Source organism: Symsagittifera roscoffensis, chromosome 4 (genome assembly GCF_963678635.1).
Source record: "Symsagittifera roscoffensis chromosome 4, txSymRosc1.1, whole genome shotgun sequence".
Taxonomy (NCBI): Eukaryota; Metazoa; Xenacoelomorpha; order Acoela; family Convolutidae; genus Symsagittifera; species Symsagittifera roscoffensis.
This window is the reverse complement of record NC_087065.1, coordinates 39,473,552-39,496,924: the sequence shown is the minus strand read 5'-3', so window position 1 is coordinate 39,496,924 and position 23,373 is coordinate 39,473,552. Positions and strand designations below refer to the sequence as shown.

At 33.8% G+C, this 23,373-nt stretch overlaps 1 protein-coding gene across 6 annotated transcripts in view; it reads right to left on the bottom strand.

Annotated features, from left to right (window-relative positions):
* Positions 1-23,373, bottom strand: part of LOC134844158 (glutamate receptor ionotropic, kainate 2-like) — a 114,086-nt gene that overhangs the window by 65,970 nt on the left and 24,743 nt on the right. For all 6 annotated transcript variants that reach the window (XM_063860702.1, XM_063860701.1, XM_063860700.1 and 3 more), the window contains 2 exons: positions 2,909-3,061; positions 2,059-2,346 (listed from right to left, as the gene is read on the bottom strand). In XM_063860702.1, coding sequence (XP_063716772.1) covers positions 2,059-2,346; positions 2,909-3,061 — 441 coding nt within the window. The remainder of the gene's footprint in view (positions 1-2,058; positions 2,347-2,908; positions 3,062-23,373) is intronic.

Below are 23,373 nucleotides of genomic sequence, written 5' to 3'. Positions count from 1 at the left end.
ATACTGAAACTGAGAAAGGACTGCTCGTATATCAAGACAAAGCCCAGAATCTTCTGACTGCATTTTGAGGTCAAACACAGAGTTTTTTTGCTGAATAATTCACAAAATAATGCACAAACTTTTTTCTTCATTTTATCCCCACATGCTAAGTAAAATACAAAAGGTGTTTTAAGCTTCTTTTTTTTATTTTGAAACGACTAAACTAATGCCAACAATTTAGTTTGGGACGCATTAAATTGATGCTTGCGCGCGTTATAAGTCCCAAATCTGCCAAATTAGCAATTTTCAAACCCCAGTAACTCTACAAAAAAAAAACATAATTTTGAGCTCAAAACAAAATCTTTCAGATGGTAAAAAATATTCTACCAAAAACGCTGTTCAATTAGTCGAAAGTTGGCTGAATAATAAAACACCCTAGGCATAAATATTATGCGCTTTCTTCGAAAGTCGGAACAATAGTTTTTGTTCCGACTTTCGAAAAAACTAATACTTATGCTTGGTGGAGTTCTTTTAATCAGTCAAGTTTTAGCGAACAAAAAAATAGTTTCCACCAAATATTTTTAATGTTCCATTGAAAATATCGACTCACTGAAATCAAGTTTTTTATATCCAATTTTTTTTTGCAAAATTTTTGGGCTCTAAAAATTTGGCCATGCTCTGGACTAATTTATGCGCAGTTTGAAGGTTTCACTTATAATCCTGAAACCGTAACGCAAATTACTTATGCGTGGCAGTTATCCCGCTCAACGAAAGCCTTCCAAATTGAATTGAGCTAGTCGGTCGTATTAATTTCATGCGACTCAAGTTTTCACACTTTGATCTTCATTATTGTCCAAAAATTATAGTTTTTCAATATTTTAATTTCCCGCAAAACTATTCGATATAAATAGGGTGCAGTCAGAAGATTCAGGGCTTTGCCCTGATATAAGAGCAGTCTCGATACACTTCAAAACTTTATACACATTAAATTTTGACTGTGCTTAACTATTGAGCTATGAAAGTACTTTAAAATTGGTTACTCTACTCCTCGTCGTCTCAACCAAATCGATTGATTTTTCTTGCACGGTGATAGATATCCATCCTATGCAGGAAAAAATCTATTTTGGTCAATTAGTTGAGAGCAAAAGGGGAAAAATGCTTTAAAAAAATTGTGAGTTTTAAACTTTGTTTCTTTTGCAATTTTTTTTTGCATTAGACGGTATCAACCAAACAGGTATGTCTTAACTGGATTCAAGTTTTGAATCAAAGACTCCTGAAATTTGATGTTATTAAACGTTTTGAAAGCCGAGAAGTTGCCGCACCCAAAATCTATAGAAATTCAAGGAATTACTTCTCGTTTTCATGTCCTAAATTTTGCTAGGGGGTGGGAGTCAAGAATCCAAGCACGAAAGTAATAGAAAATCGTCATTCCGCAATATCTGCTTGAAAATCCCCAGACAAATTTTATAAAGGTTTTGCAACGGCATAGTTTTTAGATTTTAAAATAACATTTAACTTTTTTAACGCGATAATTAAGGCTGTGGGTAACGCAGAAATTGTAGAACAAATCTTGGAAGCTATTTTTGCAAATTTAGCTGCAACCAAAAAATCCTCGCCAAAACTTTCAGTTTTTATATTGACGCACATCAATTATTCACAGTAAGCTTTGGAGATGCATTCATTGATGGTTTCTATTTATACAGGGAACCGACATTCCGCAACTTTCATGTTGCTTTTTTACACCGGGCGAGCAATTAACAATTAAACCCTTAACTAAAGACACTGATAATGAAATACACCGCTGGTATAATTTGAAATTGCACCCACCAATACTTTCTGAAATGAAAACCATAAATTTCTTAGTTGTTATTCATAAAACTCCTTTCGCACATGCCATGCCGAGGAATTTGTTTTTTTTCCCTAGAATATCTTGAAAACTAGGTTTAATTCCATAATAACCCTCGCAACTTCAAGATCCGTTTAAAGAAAAATTCTACAATGTTATTTACTAAACTTGGGCTTGTCATAGAAAAAATAGACTATTGGAAGACAAAGTAGAAAAAGATTCAATTAGCCTACCGAGTGAATCGTCGAAGAAAACAACTATAGCTTTTCCTTGTTGGTCCCACTTTTGGCCATACACGATATCCCTCAGAGCTTTGTTTGTGTTCTCCATCGATGGATCAATGCTCAAGGTCATGGCTGTCAAATTGGGGTAGGGGGAGAAATCACAGTAGTTGGTGGGGGTTGGGATCCGGAGGTGGGGTATGGACACCCGAGCCATAATGGCCTGAAGGGCCACTGATGTGGCACATGAAGTGGCCGAAACGAGGGTGGTGATTCCCTGGTCATCCAGCCAATCACAAACTGAAACATGCAGGAAGAATTTCAAAGAAAGTAGGTTCAGTGAACAGAAGATATCAGGTCTGATACAATATCACTAGCAGTCGCAAAACAAATGATATTGATGAAAATGACTTCTGAAACAGACGATCTTTTGGGTCACCCCACCTTCTTTCTTTGCCATGAAAGAGATCCATTGTACGAGCACACATTTCGTCCTCGTACTTTGGTGAATTTTTAAAATCACGTTGTTTGCACCAAATCGAAGCCTTTCAATAAGCTTGCTATAGAATGATGTGTCCTATAAATTTTTTGAAATAAAACAAAATATTGGGCGGAAATTTACCAAAAAATTAGCTTTGGGCAATTATTGCATTATTATTTCAAAAATTCTTAAAATTTCCGTTGCCTGAAGCGATGCCCGCAGCAGAAGACGTTTTGAAATTAAACGGAACATTTTAACAAATTCTAATTAAAATGAAAAAAAATGATTAGAATAGATTTTTGTGGTCCAAAATTTTGTCATTATATTTAGCTGAGGTCGGAAACTGAAGGATGTGAAAAAAGGAGCAATGGCAAAAGATACCTGCTCTGACGGCGCCAACGGGATCTAGGTCATCGAAGAACTGAGTTAGTAGCTGGAGTCTTCTGCCTCCGAGGATCCTGGAGTTGGAGTTGATGTCGTCTATGGCCTGGCGGATAACAGTCCTGTTCACGGCCACCTTTTCAAAAACTGCACCTAAAACACTAACAGATTTGGTCGAGTTGCAACTTCGCCCGTTTTGGGATTTGAACCCTTGATTTCACGCGCCTCATTTTGACTGGTTTTTGAAAACGGAGAAAATGTTCATTTATTTTCAAAGTATGAAGAAGTTGCTCTTCGTCTAGTTTTAGACGTTTTAGAATGTTCTGTGTTGCTCAAAAAATATAAAATGTCAGAACCAAAGTTTGAGAATTTTTTACTACAAGTAGAGAATCTCACAGCCGTGTAGAAGTGTCACAGATGACGTACCATTTATGACCTTTGGACAAAAGTTTGAAATTCATTTTTTTTTCAAAGCAATGAAAAAAAACTAAATACGCATATAGTTGCTGTCAAAACTGCCTTATCTTGAAAATTTAGCTAATTATTCTCTACTTCAATTGTCATATGTATTGCACGTTTCGCTTTTAATCGGTGTGATATTTTGTTTGGTATTGTCTAGGGACTAACAGAAACTATTGGAACCTGATCTAGACTACATTTTATGATTGGATAATTTAGATATTTTACCAATGTAAAGTATTTAATATTAACCAATAATGATCCATCTAACTAACAACCCACTTATTTGTAAGTGCTGAAGTTACTTGTAATTTCAGCACCAGAGAGATTTGAATTTAACTTAGAAATTAGTTGGACTCTCCCGAGCACTTCAGCAGCCGCAATAAACCAGTATACCCTAGATCTATTGAGCCTAGCAGAGACTAGTTAAACAACCTGAGACTAGATAGTATAAGAGTAAGATTAGGATCGGTATTAGACTAAGAAGTTGCACGAATCTATCCGGCCGAAAATAAGATAGCGTGACGAGCAGACGGTGTACCCTATCCGAAATTACTCTATGAGTTAACCAACTCGGTCCTAACTCATCTGGTGCGACCATAAGTCTCGAACAAGACCTTAATAGCTTAGAATTAACCAAAATAGATTAGAAATTAGACAAAAACATTTAAAAAATGTTATACGACAATAATTTAATCGAAATGTCTCTACGACTCAATAGATCAGAGCCAATATTCCGAACCATAACAGAACTACCCGGAATTGGAAGAAGACCTCGAACCAGAGACGACATACGACAAAGTAGAAATTTGCCATATAGCTATATGATAGTTAGGCAAAAACCAGAACAAACTTTTATATTTAGAATACTACTGGCAATGAATTTAGATTTTCATTTGCAAACATAAAACCTTGAAGTTAATCTTCAAAATCATTTCAGGCGCTAAACAAAATTATTAATATACAATAACGATTAATAAAAAGATCTAAGATCGTTTTCCTAAAACTCTGCAGTAATATACAAAACATGTTTGAAAAATATTTATTGAAAAATAAAAATAAAAATTAGTAGCATGACAATAAATGGTTAGTAATCATAAATCATCCTGTTGTTCCAGCTCCATCATCTAAAACATAACAGCAATCATAAACCCACTAATATCATCAAAACACTAAATCTTTCCTTTACACACATTTAAAATTTTATAAAAACTTAAATTCACTTAATTTTAAAACCAGATCATCAAGGCTTATCCTTGGATCTTAAATCATTTTCTACTTAATTAAATTTCAAATTTGATCATCAAGGCTTATCCTTGGATCAAACAGAACAACTTTGTTCTCCCCCACCCACTTAATTAGTGTCTAACGACCTCAAACGTCGATTCACTATCCAACCCTTTCAAAAAACCCAAGACTAATAGAAATTTTTGAACAAAACTAATCATTCAAATTAGGATAAACAGTGAAGAACTTCGGTTATTCATCCTTCACTTGAACCCTCCTCTTACCAGACCCAGGATAAATCTTAGACTTAGTAAGTTTAAAATAGTATCTAACGAACTACTCGCGTTCTAATTATACCTGAACCCTGTGGATCGATTTACTATTCTCCAACCCTTGAACACAATCACTACCCCTAAGTAAGATTAAGTAAGTTAACACCTTAACTTATACTAGCCACGAGAAAGTAAAAAATCATTCCTCGGAATCGATATACTTTTCTCTCCAACCCTGAACAAATAGACCCAGGTTAGGCTAACCAAAAAAATCGTAAGAACTAACAGTTTAAGAAAATAGAAACCATTTAACAACCTTTTGCATCCGTCATCCTAAACCTTATGTCATTTAAAAACCTAGGAAATAAACAAACAATCGTTTTACACAATTGTGAAATAGATAACAAAAAATACGACCTTGTAATCACACCTCATACACAAACAGTTGGATACATTCGAACAAAACGACAAACACTAAAAAGAAAAATAATAACGAAACAAAGACAAATAACACGAAAAAGATTTTCAAAAAATCGAAACGCATTTTCAGAATCAGAAACCAACAGTTTAGACGAACTTTACAAACTAAAAGAATCAATAGATAAAAATTGCCCACTTCACGATCAATTATATTTTTCTGACTCAGAAACAACTTCAAATTCATCAAAAAGAGGAAAAAGAAGAATAAAAAAGCAGTATAAACACAAACCAGTACATTTATACAATTGGAATCAACCAATTCGACACATTAATAATTACATATTAACAGTCATCGAACGAAAAAATGAGCTCAACGCACACCCCAGGTGAAGAAAGTCCAGATGATGATGAAATCTTTCCTTTTATAGTAGATGCAACCACTGATAGAGGACAGCATATATTTTGCAAAAATTTACTATTAAATTTATTTGAACCCGGAATCAGTCCATGTAAAACAGAGTTCCCAGATGTAAAAATCAAAAGACAAATCATAGACCACTACTTAAAAGATATATGCAACATAACACAACAGTATGGAATCTACTCCATAGAATTCACCTCACCAAACCATGATAATAGAAAATATACAATCCAAACAGACGATCTTGATTTAGAATTTTCAAAAGTTTTTTCAGAATATATAAAAAGCATCCAATATCATAACTCACAAAGAGCAAACTCCATATTCACCAATGAAGTTTTCGCAATAATATATAGTTATATTTCGATATTAGAAAACGAAATCCCAATAACAAATGTCTCACCGACAGAAACATCTAAACATTTGAAAGTACGACATGAAATCACACTACTCTCTAGTTATTTAAACATCATTAAAGAAAATTTCACGAAAGACGACGTTTCACAACATACAAAACACGATCTACAAAAAATTTTTGCATGGTTTATAATAGATTATTTCACACACAATATTGATTTAATTGCACAAGCAAGAAAAAATTTTAGACCCCAAAACTCGAACGATGATACCGCTATCACAGAACAATCAGATTATGTTTGGGACCCCGAATGGTCTCATCCCGCATTTATAAGCTTCCCACAATCAATCTCAAGTCAAGCAATAAGTACGATATCTTACATAAGAGATTATGTAAAAGTAATACCATTCACCATTGATGCAACACCATTAAACTATAATACATTTTTGCCCGATACACAAAATAATAGTTTAAACTCTACAGTGATACACAATGAAAACCTCAATGGAACTAGGAATCTTACTCAACAAGATATCCAGACACCATCACACTTCATAAATGAAGAAATTGTACACACAACAACTACACAACAAAGTATTTCACCAATACGCCCAAATTTAACAACACCAAAAAATACAAATCCTTCACAAACACAGGTAACCTTACAATCAACCGTTAAACCTTCGGTTGCTCCTAAATATTCACAAATGGATTACCAAACATACAGACCCATGACAATACCATCAAAAACACACAAAACTTTCACTAGAAACAACTTTGCAGACCATAATTATAATTATACACATCCATCAAAAACATATAACCAACCACAAAGAAATTTTAACCAATATACAAGATCTCGAAATTGGGATAACCCAATGACCCAACCTAATTCAATAAATTTCCAAACAAATCCTCCACAGGATCACAGTGAAAATTACCCATTTTTTCAACAAAATAAAAATAAAAAACAGACATCTTATCAAGTGGATTATTTATCCTCAGATGATGATTTCTTACAACCAGATATATTTGCACCAAATACTCAAGAATATCGTAGACAAGGAATACAGAGAACACGTACAAATCATAGAAATTTTTCTCCACAACCAATAGATGCACAACATCAACAACCAATTCAACAACAAAATCTAATTAATACACAATCTTTTCAACCAATTCAACAACAAAATCCAATGACTGCACACTCGTATCAAGCATCACAAATGCAAAATGAAATACCACTCCCATATTATCTCCAACAACATGAAATAACAAGAAACCAACTTTCAAACTTTTCTCAAATGCCAAATGCAGCAGAATCATTACAAATGACAATGAATCCATACCTTATGGGTGGATCATCAATAACATCAAACAAACCTTTAATGGTTTTCACAGGAACAGACCCTGAATACTCTGTAGAAGATTATTTAAATGCAGTAACAGCAAACCTGATTTTAAATATTGGACCTGAACCAATTAATACGCCACTACATCAAAATTGGATACATCGACGCACAGCGTTAATACAAACAACCTTAGATGGCGCAGCCCAAAAATGGTTTTCAGTACTACCTCTAGAAATAAAATCAAACTGGAAAAGGTTTACACAGGAATTTTCAAAAATGTTTGACTCCGAAAGAAACAAACAACAACAAAGAGTTTTATGTAATGAAATTCGCAGATTACCAAACGAAACCATCAAGCAGATAGCAGTACGAATCGAAACACTAGTTCGAAAAGCATATTCATTAAATACACACGACTATAAAAACACAAAGATGACAGAAATCTTAATGATGACCTTAACACCACAATTAAGGAAAATAGCAATAAAAAAGAGAGCATCCCATCCTTCTTCAATTCGAGAACCCGATTTAGATTTTCGAAAACTAGTAGACAAATTAGAACAAGCAGAAATCACGATGAAACTAGAAGAAACGGAAAATCTGAAATTACAATACGTTAACAGAATTGAAACGACTCCCACTAATATTAATAATATACAGGAATCAGAGACAGACCTCGTTGAAAAAATCACTGAAATACTCAATATTTACGAAAAGAACCCAAACTTTAAAGGCAAACCATCTTTCAAAAAATGGTGTAATTATTGCCGACGATACGGACATAGTATTTCCGAATGTAGACAAAAACAGCAAGACAATCAAAATAAACCTCAAAAATATAAAGAACCAAATAAATCATTCTATCAATACATGAAAAAAGATCAAAATCTACCGAACAAAACAGTCTACAGCAACAACAGTTCAGGAAAACCACTCCCGAACAATACAAATTATACAAGAAATCAATCACCATATAACTCAAGTTATAGAGGAAGATCACCAGAACGAAGAAACACGCATAATTCATCACAAAATCACTACAATAGACAAAATAGTCGAAATAACTACTCCAGATCAAATTCAAATACACAACGATTTGTTTCTAGATCTAATTCCCAATCAAGAAATAACTACTATCCAAACAACCAATCACGAAATTCATCATACAATAGGAATAGAAACTACTCCTATAATCGAAATAGAAGTTATTCAAACAACCGAAACCAGAATTACCCGAACAATCAATCAAGGAATAACTCATATAATAGATCGAACTATAACAGACAAAAAAATAATTACCAAAACAGATCGCGAAATAATTCACAAAATCGACACTCAAGTTATAATAATCGTTATAGAAATTATTCCCAATCACCACACTGGAATAATAATAACTATAATAATTCTAATAATCGCCACAGAAGTAGTACACCTAAACATCAAAAACAAATCAATCAAGTACAATCTAATCCAGAAACAACATCAGACCCTCCAGGTATTGATGACACAGTAACTGATACGTTACAACTCAATCAAATAAACTGTACATCATCAGATTCAGAAAGTGATACTGAAAACACTCTTTCTATCAATATGATAAAAGTCGAAAATGACTATGAATCTGTCATATATGAACAACCCTTTTCATCACACATATATGAAAATCAATCAGAATTTCTTCAAAATTATTACACTACACCCATAAATTCCACACCAACGACGCAAGAAACAAATGAGATTAGCACTACAAATCAAACCAATAAAAATACCAAAACAAAATGCTTGAATACAAACCACATTTATCAAAATGTACAAAAAGAACAACCCAAAGAAAAAATTTGGACAATACCATTTCTCTTAGAAAGCCCAAGAAATAAAGAATTTCAACCACCAGACCTTGAAATAGATTTTTTAATTGATTCAGGAGCAGAATCAAACATAATAAACATCCCCACATGGAATGAAATAAAAACTTTACACCCAAAGCTAACACCTCTTGAAACCTCCAGTAAGTTAGCAACAGCACAAGGATCAACATTGATAAACTACGGAAAAATCCAATTATTTCTCCTCCCCACCAGAACAATGGAGCAAAGCAAAATTTTAAATAAGCCATTTAAACAAATATTCCATATCACTGACATTAAATATAATATCATTGGAATACCATTTATTTCGAAGTATATACCAACAATTAACATACTAAATGGTAAAATATTAATCAAAGATAAATATACAAAAACAAAAGAAACATCCTTAACATTTTTTCAAAGATTAAATAAACAACCACCATTCTTTTCAAAATTCTACCCGATATTTAACCAACAAAGAAAACACCTAAAACCACTATCAGGAAATATCTATAATTTTTCAATCAAACAAGTTCACCAATATGATAAAGAACAAAACAAACAAAAATTTTATATGTCAGAATTTGAATTCAAACCTATTCACAAATTTTTCAAAATCTCAATCTCATCCATAAAATATTTGAAAAATTCGAATTCCGATATCATTTCCTTACATGTCTATAACAACACACCTTACCAAGTAACATTACCTTTAGGACTTTTAGGATATTGTGAAACCAACGCTACAATATCACCAATACACGAAAAAGCCTATCGCGTAAATAATATACTCCAATTACTAGATATTTGCCAATCTACAATTCTTAATGAAGAATTATCTATAAATAATATAATAAGTAACGAAAACAGAAATACGGATTATTTCACAAAAACTCCATATTTCAAACCTACATTCAACATAAGTAACTACACAAAGGACCAACAAAAATTTTTAACAATGTTTAATTTCCAACATTCACAAATAACACAAGACGAATTCGAAAAATTAGCCAAACAGCTAATTGAATATTCATCAGTCTATGCAACATCAAAATTCGATGTTGGAAAAATCAGTTCATCACTACATCTCCCGTTAAAACCAGACGCAGTTTTCAAAAAACAGAGAGCAAGTAAAGTACCAATTCACTTACATGATAAAGTGAACAGATTACTCGATATTCTAGAACAATACAACATTATATCACCAGTAAACAAAGAAGAACAACCAAAAGGCAACACATTTATCAACCCTGTTATCATTCTAGCTAAAGGAGAATCATTAAAAATCGTTCTCGATGCTAGATACCTCAATTCACTTATAGATGAATCAAAATGTAATTGGCCCATTGAACCAATACAAGTTATTTTAACAAAAATAAACGGCAAATACTTTACAACCGCCGATATGAATAGTGCATACAATCAAATGCCACTAGATGAACAATCACGACGTTTAACACAATTTGTTATCGGAAACCAACAATATGAATTCAACCGCTTATTCTATGGAATATCCATAGGACCAGCAGCATTTTCAGCTTTTATGAGCAAAATTTTTAGACCACTAATACTCAAGAAAAACGCAATCACCTATTTAGACGATGTTTTTATGCAATCACAAACAAAAGACGAGATGTTCAATGTTTTAGAAAAATATCACCAAATACTTCAGAACGAAAATCTGAAGGCCGCCCCCGATAAGTCACACTTCTTTTTGACAAGAGTTAAATTCTTAGGACATAATATAGAAAGAAAAACAATCACTCCATTGAAATCACGCATTGACGCTATTCAAAAACTTCAACCACCAACAAATAAAAAGAAAATCCAAGAATTTCTTGGAATGTTAAACTTTTTAAGTAAATATGTTTATAAAATGCAAATATATCTACGACCATTTTATAACATCCTTAGACAACAAAATAATTTTGAATGGAACACAGAACATCAAACACGATTTGAAGAAATAAAGAAACTTTTAACTGAACAAATTTCAAACACAATTCCAGATTCAAATCAACCATTTTATGCAATGTGCGATGCTTCGAACTTTGGCATCGGTGCAGCACTATTACAATCACATAATGGTACAAATAAAATGAACCTCATATCAGCAAATTCTCGATTATTCACTCAAGCAGAGCTACGACTCTCAACTCTAATGAGAGAATGTACAGCCATAATATATACACTGACAGAATATGAATTTCTGATACTTGGATCAAAACATCCAACAGTTCTATTCACAGACCATAAACCAATCATCTTTCTCTTTACACAAAAATCTAACCCAAACCACCGAGTTTACAGATTTCAACTAATTCTAATGAAATTTCCAAACTTACATATAGTTTGGACTGCAGGAAAAAATCTTGCATTACCAGACACCTTAAGTCGAAATACACCACCTGAATTACTTACACGAAAAACAACAGTTGAAATACCCAAAAACATAAAATTCTACCTTGCAGAAAACGAAACAACACCCCGATTGGAATGCAAATATGCAGTAAAAACTGATATTGAACAATCACAAATAAATAGTTTACAACATTTCCCACTTTATTTAGATTGTCAAAATAATCATTATGAAGTTGATTTACTTGGAACATCAACTTTCAAACCAATCCCATATTCTCAATGGATAAAAAATAACACCCAACAAAAACGAACAAAACAACACCCGCCTAAAAAAGACCATTTTCCACTAATTGAAAAAGAAGATTTAACTGATAAAATAAATTTATCAGGACCACAAACAAATGATTCAAAATACACAATAAATCAAGTTTTTGACCTTCACGACCCACTTGATACAATACCTTTATCTAAATTAGAAATTGAGAACATTTTTCTCCCTCCAACAGAAACGATTACAATTTCAACACTGAAACAATATCAAAATCTTGACCCGATAATTAGACAACTAAAATCATGGCACAAATATAAAACTAAACCTGTCAAGGCAGATTCAACCATTCTAGGAAACAAAACACTCCTCCGATACTTTCGCAAATTTAACAACACAACAATTAACGAAAATACAGACCTTTTAGAGTATAACCTGAATGAATCTACAGTTCCATGTCTCCCTTTAAGTATGATTCTTATAGCTTTTAATATTTCACATACACAAAATATTAAAGGACACTCTGGATCAGAAAAAACATATTCAAATTTTATACAAAATTTTTACTTCCCAAATGCACCAATTTGGATAAAAGTACTATGCAATGATTGTATAGTATGTCAACTAAATAAACCTTACCCAAATCAAAAACAAATAGCACAAAAACAAGATTTTAAAGGACAAAGTTTGTACTTTAATCATCGTATCTCATTTGATACTAAAGGACCAATTTCACCCTCATCAGAAGGAAACTCCTACATTATGGTAATTGTTGACGCATTTACACATTATGTAGCACTTAACCCAGTACCACATTGTAACGCTTATTACGCTTACACAACACTCTATGAACACTGGATAGCAAAATTTGGACTACCAGAAATTTTAGTTACAGACAACGGTACAGAATTCATAAATAATGAAATTATCACACTATGTCATTTATATAACATTAAACACAAACCACGTACATCTCATGCACCTTGGACAAACGGCTTAGTCGAAGGTATGAACCGTTCATTACAAGAATATCTTAGATGTATCATCAACGGAAATGATACAAAATATACCGAATGGTCAGCAGATGTAAAATTATTTCCCTTAGCATATAATTCACAAATTACGACAACTTTAGGAATGTCACCATACGAAATGGTTTTTAACCAAAAGCCACGCAAACCAATAATGTTTACAGCAAATTCTCATAAAAACGCACAAGGTTATTGTCAACCAAATAAAGACTCAATTTGTTATAACCTACCTTTACATACACACGATGAAGATCATTTTCATCACCCACAAATTCTTAAACTAGCCTCCGGTACACACACCGAATGGATTCTAAATAGAGATAAAAAACACAATGAAATTTATCAAAAAATAACGAAAAAGTTATTACAAAGACAAAACATTAATGAACAAATCAATTCACGTTTTACACCAGCCTCCGAATTAAAAATTGGAACATTTGTTTTAATACCTAATTTTAATACTCAAAAAGGAATTTCTAAAAAATTACAACCCCTTCGAAAAGGACCATACCAAATAATTGCAAAACCCACTGATGTCACATATAAAATTACCGACTCAAACAAAAAAGAAATCGTTCAACATCGAAACAACCTATTACCTTATTACCCAAAAGAATACGCACTCCGCGAATTAACTCAATTATATTCTTTCACAGGATTAAAAATCATTCAAAATGAACCACATCTGAAAAACACAGAACAAATTGATAAACCCACCGAAAATCAAAACACAAAACCAATCGCCACCAAAAACAATACACAAAACCATAAAGAATCCCCAAAACAAAGAAAAAATAAAAAAATGACCGAACAAATAATACCCCAAGAACAAATCGACAAATCAGAAAATAGAAAAACAACAAGACTCCGAAATCAACCACGTAAAAACTATAAAATATTCATCCCCCAATCTAAAATTTTAAAGAAAGTGGAATTTCAAAAGTAATTTTAATATTATACTTCACAATCTTGAAACCTCCGAAACATTTTCCATTTACATTTTTCAAAATAACATGCTGACAAGTACGCAATAATTCTAGTTCAAAATAGACCAATAGGATTCATCCAATCCGTCACTTTCTCTAACTCAAACTAAGACCAATTAGACGAATCATATAGAACTCCAGGCACATCTATAACTATAACTTTACGACCTCCAGGTCAAAAATAAGCAAACCACTCCAACTTGACAACTAAAATAAATATCACCATAATACCGTACCCCTCCCTTATCTAATAACCCAAAGATCAACAATATTTCCCCAACTCAGACCACGAATACCCCCAAAACAAATTTGTTAACTTAGCCTAAAGTAACAAAATGAACATTTTAATTAGCCTAAAGTATAAAAATCTCACCATACCCCGGATCATTTGACAAACAAAAATAAAGAAAAAGACGACCTCCCAATCACCATGAAAATTGCCCCCAACAATTTTTTCCAAAACTCAACCCACTTGTCAAAAAACTAATAAATAATCCGACCACACTAGAAAATCGCCTCGAACAGCAAAAAATATTCGACCAAGAGATCATTTCTTAAATGCTCTTCTCTCAATCAGTTACTCAAATACTCATAAATTTTAAACATTTTTTTACAATACTTGAAACCTTTATAATATTTCTTTTTGATATACTTGAATCTTTTCTAATAATCCTAATCATTTTTTGTAACATTTTTTTAATTTTCTACACTATACTTGAACTATTCCTCCAACTTTCCAAAACCCTTGATTATATCCACAGGTACGATTTATACAACTTGCCTAAATGATACGAACAATTTTCAGTAGAACTGATATTTTTTTATTGTTTGTAATTTTCATAACATTTTTATCATCCCTCATTTTGACAATATGTAAATGTATAAAGAAAGCAATCTTCACATTTGCCCTAGCAACAATCCTTCTAATTCTTTTTTTGGAAGAATATTATAATAAACATAAACCTTCCCACTAAAGTAACAATTCAAAAATCCATCAAAAATTGCTACCCAACAGTCACAGAATCAGTCTTCACCGACATCATCCCAAGATAACCCAACACCACCTTCAACTACTCAAAATCCTCAAACATCTACACGAATTTCTTTTCAAGACAATCCATACACTTTTGAAGAACGACATGCTCGTTTATCAGAACCACTAGAACCAGTTCAACGACAAGCACCTCTAAGCGAACCAACATATAACCTATACCCAACACTACCACAAGAACTAAGTAGAATAAGAAATCCTAGTCAAAACCAAAATACAGTCGAAATAAATAGACAAATTATACATCCTCGACGAAACAGAAATTTTCAAACTCCCCGAGTTCATTTTGATATACCTCAATCCCCATCACAAAACACTCCAGAAAACCCCATTGGTATATTACCAGAAACCCCTACGCTTCTTTCACAACGTAGCACCTCAAACCTACCATCAGATTACTTAGGTTCAACACCAACATCTGAACAAATACGTGAAAATCCCTTTAACCCCCCAAACCAGGCATCACGACTACCATATTGGACAACACATTCATTTACACAAGGTGAATTAAATTTAGTCAATAATCCAATAGATATTTCTACGGATACAACAACATCCTCATCACTACCAGAAACATTATCACTACCATCAACACCATCAATAAGCCAGATTTCACCACCACCTTTTAACTTAAATTTTCCAAATAATCTCGACGCCAGATATCGAGAACAATCATCAATAAATATTCCTTTAAGACTAGATTGGAATACATTTACAGCACCTCCACCATTATTTGGACAACATCAAGAAAGTAACCGCCTTCATAACTGGGCACTTAATAGATTACAATATCGCCAAGATATTCACAACGATATCCGTGATCACAATATTCAAATACTCCAACAAAACAGTTTACAATTAAAGTTTGAAATCACAGTTAAGTTAAATAATATTACCCAACATCCCTACCCATTAAATCCACCTAACATAACAGCTCAATCACTACCACCACCGTTTATAACTACTGAAGTAATATACAAATACGACAGATATACCAAAAACACAATTGGCTACATTACATTTTATAATCCATACTCAGGATTATCATACACATGTATATTCTAAAATTATTAATTTTTCTCCAACTCCTTTTTCTAGTAATCTCAAATCAAAACATAAACCCTTCCCCTCGTACAGGACCACAAGATTTATTAGTAACACATTACGATTGTGAAGAAAATGAACAAAAAACACTACATAAATATGCAATAAATCAAGTATCACAATGCGAAACAGAACCACAAGCTATAGAAACCACAGATGTAATAGCAACACTCTATTCAAAAGCCCGAGCAACAACAGTTACAGGTTATAAATTCACAGCAACATTTTCCGAAAAGAAAGTACATTGTTCACAAGTCTCGAACGGAAACAAAAACCGACTTGACCATGAATCATTCTATCAGAGTAATATAGAACGTCTTTTACATCTCAATCCCGACGATTGTAAAAGTGAATTACTTAGACTAAACATCACACAAAATAAAAACTCAACTCCGCAAGAAAGTTAGTTAATTTTCAAGTTTTTTCAGACTCTGTACATCAATCACAACTTGAAAGACACCAAGGACATATAAAACTAGACGAAAAATACCCGTATAACGGCGCACACGGACGATTAACCTATGACCTACACGATAAACATTGGATACCACACATTGGTATAAATGACCCATCAAACTGCAAAGCAGACACAAAAAATAAAGGATACCAAGAAATAATGTTTTTCGATTGGAAAATACAACTCGAAAAAATACAACTAACACGAGATTTATCAGATAATACAATGATCTATCAAGGAATCCGATTACCTTGTAAAAATGATCAAGGTTATTGCGACCCTACAACGAGAACACAAGCAACAATTGTTTGGTTCCCCGAAGATACATGTACAACATTTCAAGTAGCAAAAATACACGCTCGTATGATAAAATTTCACGAAAAATATTTTATACAATCAATTCCATATGAACAAGTCCATCCATCACGAAAACTAAGTTCTAATTTTAGAAACATAGACAATATAGAAAATAAATTGACACGTTTTCAAATATATCAAGAAACAGAACTTGCATGTAAATACAGGAATCCACTTCACAGAACACAATACTCTGAAATATTAGTTGAATACGAAAAAGGATTCGACATGACCACTGGAAAAGTAAAAATCGACCCATATGCCACAGGTCATCCTCCAAACGAAGGAACATCCTATATACCAGTTAATTTTGAAAAAAGCAACGGACAACCTGGTGGACATCTAAAACCCCATGACACCAGAAGCACACGCTTACAAGAATTATCACTAATGAACACTACATATTTCGGTAATATCCACTATGATATTCATTTAGATATGAAACTAGATTATACAATTAGCCGAATTTTTCAAGAAATGTCACTCTCCGAATTAGAAACACTACACCAACTATGCGAATTAGAACGAACACAAATATTACAATCACTTGCACTAGCAGTATTAAAAATACCCTATGCAGGATACTTATTATCTGGAAATAGATCAAATTTTTTAGACTATGAAGGAAACATCTTATGGTTTTATACTTGTACTAAAAAAGTATCACCACTATACGTTTTTGAAGATAAACGATGTTATAAAAGAATCCCTATCTTTTATAAGAATAAAGTACATTTCGTGGATACACTTTCACGAAGAACCTATTTCTGGGATACCGCAGTCCCATGTGGATCCGAAAACAGCCACAATGTAGTACAACTAAACCCTGATGAAAATAAATATTATCTTCTCACTCCATATCCCACATTAATGCAATCACTCAAAAAATTTTCACCAGAAAGCATTCGCGCTATTGCTCGAAACCCAAATATAGACTTACAATCAATAGGAATCTATTCAAAATCAGATATTCAACATCACATTAGAACACAACAATTCCAAGAATTATTAACACAAATGGACACTATACAAAGACAATCAATAGACCAAAATTTACGCAAACTTGCAGAAACCGCAGGATTTGCCGATATCTACACGCAAGACTATAGCGGATATTTTAAAGACATTAAAGATTATATATATCTAAACGGTGAAAAATACCGTCCCCAAGATATATCACCGATTAATATTTTTAGCTTTGTTACACTCAAAAATGAGATCCTCGATTTTCTAGGATGGCCCTACTACATCTTAGAAAAATTGACTATTTTATACGCAATGTTTAACTTTATTGGATTTCTTTTCTCACTTTTAAAAGGAATCTACAACACATGTGCTATACACACACAAGTAAACAGACAAGCAAGCGTAGCACGCATACTCTTTGCAGGATTTTTTGGAATCTTTTCTACATCTATAAACAAAATTCTTTTAGACGCACAAATAAAAGAATATAACACAAAAATAGCAACACGACAAAATACATATGACGAAGAACATAACAATGTAGACATAACGCCAACGGCACCACAATTACCACCCCTACCAAATAACCATCCACTATCCCTAGTCCCACGAAATTTTCGAAATTTAGCCATCACACATAATCCAAATTTTCAACTCACCACATCACAAAGTCCCATCCAACATATAATGACACACCAGTCACAAGACCATAATACTTATGAACAAATTATTGAACAACCCCATACCACCGCTTTTCAGTCTCAAAATAATCATTTTTTTAGCCCACGATGAGCCGCCAACTTGGATCACTACACCGATCAAATTCCCACCCAACCAATCTTACCTCTCCAATCCCAATAATACCACTTTTTGCTTTTCCGCCACCCGATTTTCCATCTAGTAATGTAACATCAGGCATGAATTCCGACACTAATTCACACATCTCAGTTTTATATTCCATCTCACAACTCAATAACCCGAATATTGAAACCCCCGATGAATTTGCCGACTCAGAACCATCCCCATCCAATAATTTTCATAACTCTTCTAATTTTTCTCAACCCCCTTTTCAACCCATATTATCCAATAACCCTGACCCAATCACTCCCACACCCTCTTATGCTTCCCAAGTTACCCCAACCTACTCCTCATACCATTCTGACCAATCATCTCATTCTCCAGACACCCCCCGAATCTCCCCAGAGCTAGATAATTTTATTACCCTTCAACAACAACCCTACCACCTTAATACCCCAACCATAAACCAAATCTCCTCCACTATAAATTCATCCAATCCCCCTACCCCTACACCCTCTTCAAATTATACTGAATCATTAGCACCATCATCCACATCAACTGAATCTTCACTCAACACTAATAGAGCTTACCGCACTTTTAAAAGAAAGTTCCCCAACCATCCTTTCCCAGCAAAACCAGGAACAGCCCGTGAATACATCAACCACCCCAAGCATACTAACACAAAAGAATTTTTAGCCATCACCTTACCCTCATTCCCACAATACACCTTAAACACCCCCCACGACACTAACGAAACACGCAACTTTGTAGATGAATACGTTTTAATGCCCACTCTCTCTTGGACCTCATATTATCATTTTACTAACCCTCTTTGCTTACCTTTATCTAACACTCACATCGATATAGAGCGAAATACGGACATGCTATATCGACTCACTACACCACTAACACCTAGACAATTTACTTACGTTGGATATAAAAAATCACTAAAAACACACACTGCACCTAGAGCTAACGAATATACACTCGAATACTATGATCACAACATCATCAGAGCTAACCAAGATCAATTCTTAGACGACGATCGCTTCGCTAATCCACAAATTACCGAGAAATTTTTCATCAAGACACCATATATATTTACACTAAACATCTTCGACCGAAAGTTTGATCACATTATTTCAGAAGCACTAACAGACACCCAAGCATACGAAAGTTTTAAAGAACGCTTCCAAATATTTTCACTAACCTTTCATTTCCTTGCACCACACGAAAGAGATTTACACTGCTCACACGATATTATGTTGCGCACTAAACAAACCCACACATATAGTTATTATCGCTTCATCCAAAATCACTTTGACCTACACACACCTTCTAGACAACCACACCATCGTTTTCAATTCATTAATTCCAAATACACTTCACCATTTTTCCTAAATTTCACATATTGCATTAAAGATACTAACCTTCATGGTATTCTTCGCAATTATGATCCCATAACCCAAATGTACATCTTCTGTCCCATCACCAAGACCTTCAACGCCGAAGAATCCCGACCCTTCCTTATCCCGCACGAGTTTGTACAACCTATAGAAATCCCAATTTTAGAATTCATCCACAACACTAAATTCAATCACAAATTATATAATCTAATCCAAAACACACCTTATGAGTTTGCAGTTGGCACTGAAGAACTAACCACTATTAAGGCACTTCAATTGCTTTGGCCACTGCTTCAGACTAAAAATATCATCCGCATCTTAGCTAAACTACTAACAAATTCCGATCTCATCCACGACATCTTCCCCCACGGTTTTTTCCCCGACGACTAACAGGTAAGTATGAATTAAATGAATATTACTAACTAATTAAAATATTAAAAACTCACCATTCTTTATCCATGTTTTCTTTAGATTTTTAGCTTTCATCCGACAATCACCTACAAAAACCACAAACGACAAATAAAAATCGCAAATTTCATCAAACAAATTTCAAAAATTCTATTAATCTCTTACACTTATAAATTTATAAATTTAATACCAATGCAGTAAATTCATTTCTAAAATTTTCCCCACAAGCAGTAAATCTAATTATGATGAAAATTTGTAACTTAATTTCCCCCAACAACTAGCAGTAAAATTAAAATTCTATGTAGTAAATTCATAAGAAATAAAAGCAGTACTAACCTTTTGATATTTTCATTCACTCGCATAAAAATTCTATCCAAACTCGCACAGCTCGCCCACGAAGAATTGTTTAAAATAATGAATTTCAGTTTCAAGTTTTCACACTCAACAACTCTAACATATAATAACATGTTTCAAACCTTCCTTTAACCCGGTTGGAAAGGAATTATATACTAAACAAAACTAACCAATGCAGCTTACTAAACACCACAACACATAGCATAACAGCATGACTAAGAAAAGGAAACCAACGGTACCCAAACCGGATTAACCCAGTTTAAAACTGGATAATTTATTCTTTTGAAGACTATTATAAAGTCTAAGAAAGAAATAATAAAACACAAAAAAGTCGAAAGACAAACCCATACCACAAACAATTTGATTTTTGAAAAAAGGACACAACCAACAAAACATAAGAAAAACCACAACAAACCCAACATAAAACGTTGTCACATAACAGGACCTCTCACAAAAACCGCATGAAATCATACTCCCACTCCTGGCCTAACCCACCAGGAAGGACGTCCTGAGCATGCTCTATAGCCGGCCTAACCCACCGCGCTACATCCACGCTTTGTGACCACACCTCTATTTTTAATAAGAGCTACTCAAGTGTGAGTAACTCTTCAAAATAACCGAACTAAAACAAAAAGCTTTTGTGAAAACAACTAACTAAAATCATAATTAAAAAATATTAAACTAATAAATGTTTTATAAAATGTAAATTACATTATGCAATACATAGATCAGAATACAACACCAAGGACGAACATCTAAAGACAAAACGACCCCACTACACTCGAGAGAGAATGACCAACCACAATCGATATGCCACTCACAATCACAACTCAAAGGATTTAGAGTACGACTTGACTTCGCAGAAAAGGACTTCATTGAACTAGACCAATGACCACCTCGATGTTCAAGTATACGTACAGATCCGAGTAACCAGGCATCCCCTCCACGCACAATCTCCACGCCATTCCCAAATTAGATCAGACACAAAAGAAGTTCTCCACGCAGAACAGAAAAACCTGACATAGCAAACCATTCTGAAATCAGATTTGAGTTTGTTGCAAAGACTTAGTCGTTGTCACTAGAAGACACAACGTCTTATGTCTCTAACTCCAGCTTCCTGGAACTTCTTTAACAAAGAGGAAACAGAAGAAATATGATGTTCGCCAAACACCAACGTCCATCATCCATCCTTCGAATTGCAGAAGAACTATTCTAAAAAACTCTGTAAAACCCGGATGGGTGGAACCTGATCTAGACTACATTTTATGATTGGATAATTTAGATATTTTACCAATGTAAAGTATTTAATATTAACCAATCATGATCCATCTAACTAACAACCCACTTATTTGTAAGTGCTGAAGTTACTTGTAATTTCAGCACCAGAGAGATTTGAATTTAACTTAGAAATTAGTTGGACTCTCCCGAGCACTTCAGCAGCCGCAATAAACCAGTATACCCTAGATCTATTGAGCCTAGCAGAGACTAGTTAAACAACCTGAGACTAGATAGTATAAGAGTAAGATTAGGATCGGTATTAGACTAAGAAGTTGCACGAATCTATCCGGCCGAAAATAAGATAGCGTGACGAGCAGACGGTGTACCCTATCCGAAATTACTCTATGAGTTAACCAACTCGGTCATAACTCAATTGAGCCATTCGGCTTAAAATTTACTTTGAACTTTTACAGAAAAATTTATATCTGGCGTCTGAAACTTTCAAAGTTTATATTCATAAAGTTAAGACTTCAAACTCGTGATTAATGTGAACCAAAAATCTATGCTTTCCAATATTCAACTTTTCAACAATCCAAAGACCGATAAATTGGACTGAAAATCAAAGGACTGAAAACACTGGCGAGATAGATCTATGTCAAAAAGAGGAAGCACTACGCATTCACAGAAACCACAACAGGAAAAAGAGAAGATGCTCTCATTGCTGGACTTGTGAAGAACAGTTGGCTGATACGGAGAAAGGGTACTTGTCCACTGTGTCTACTCTATCAATTTTCCCGGCTGGGCACACAACCGCTGCAATATGAATCAAAAGACATTAAGTTTGTGCCAGTTATAGCTCATAACGTAACCAACTACGAACTAATCCCAATAATGTGTTTTCCCTTGTCTCTATCACTCAAGAAGACTAAATATCTCTGATGATCTCAGTATGGATCAAAACTATTAGGGAAAACACCCAATGAGTATAAGAATCTGCGTTTCATAGATTCAATTAAGTTCATGCCTTCGTCGTTTTCAACATTGAAAACAGCTTTACCAGTGGAAAGATTTAAACACAAAGAAAACTAAGTTTTAATTTAGAAAAGGTTTTGGGACCGAAAAAAAATTCGCTGTTGAAATACCATCCCTAAGCATACATTGATTTCTTTGATCGTCTTCAAGATCCGAGATTGCTAGCACGAAAACTGTGGGTTAACCAAATAGCAGACGGTGAAATTACTCATATAGCAGAATGGGAAATGTGTGTTGTTTGAGCCAAAACAATGCACTTAGGTTTTAACAATCAAAGATGATACAGGACCGGTTTCTTCCACGATTCAT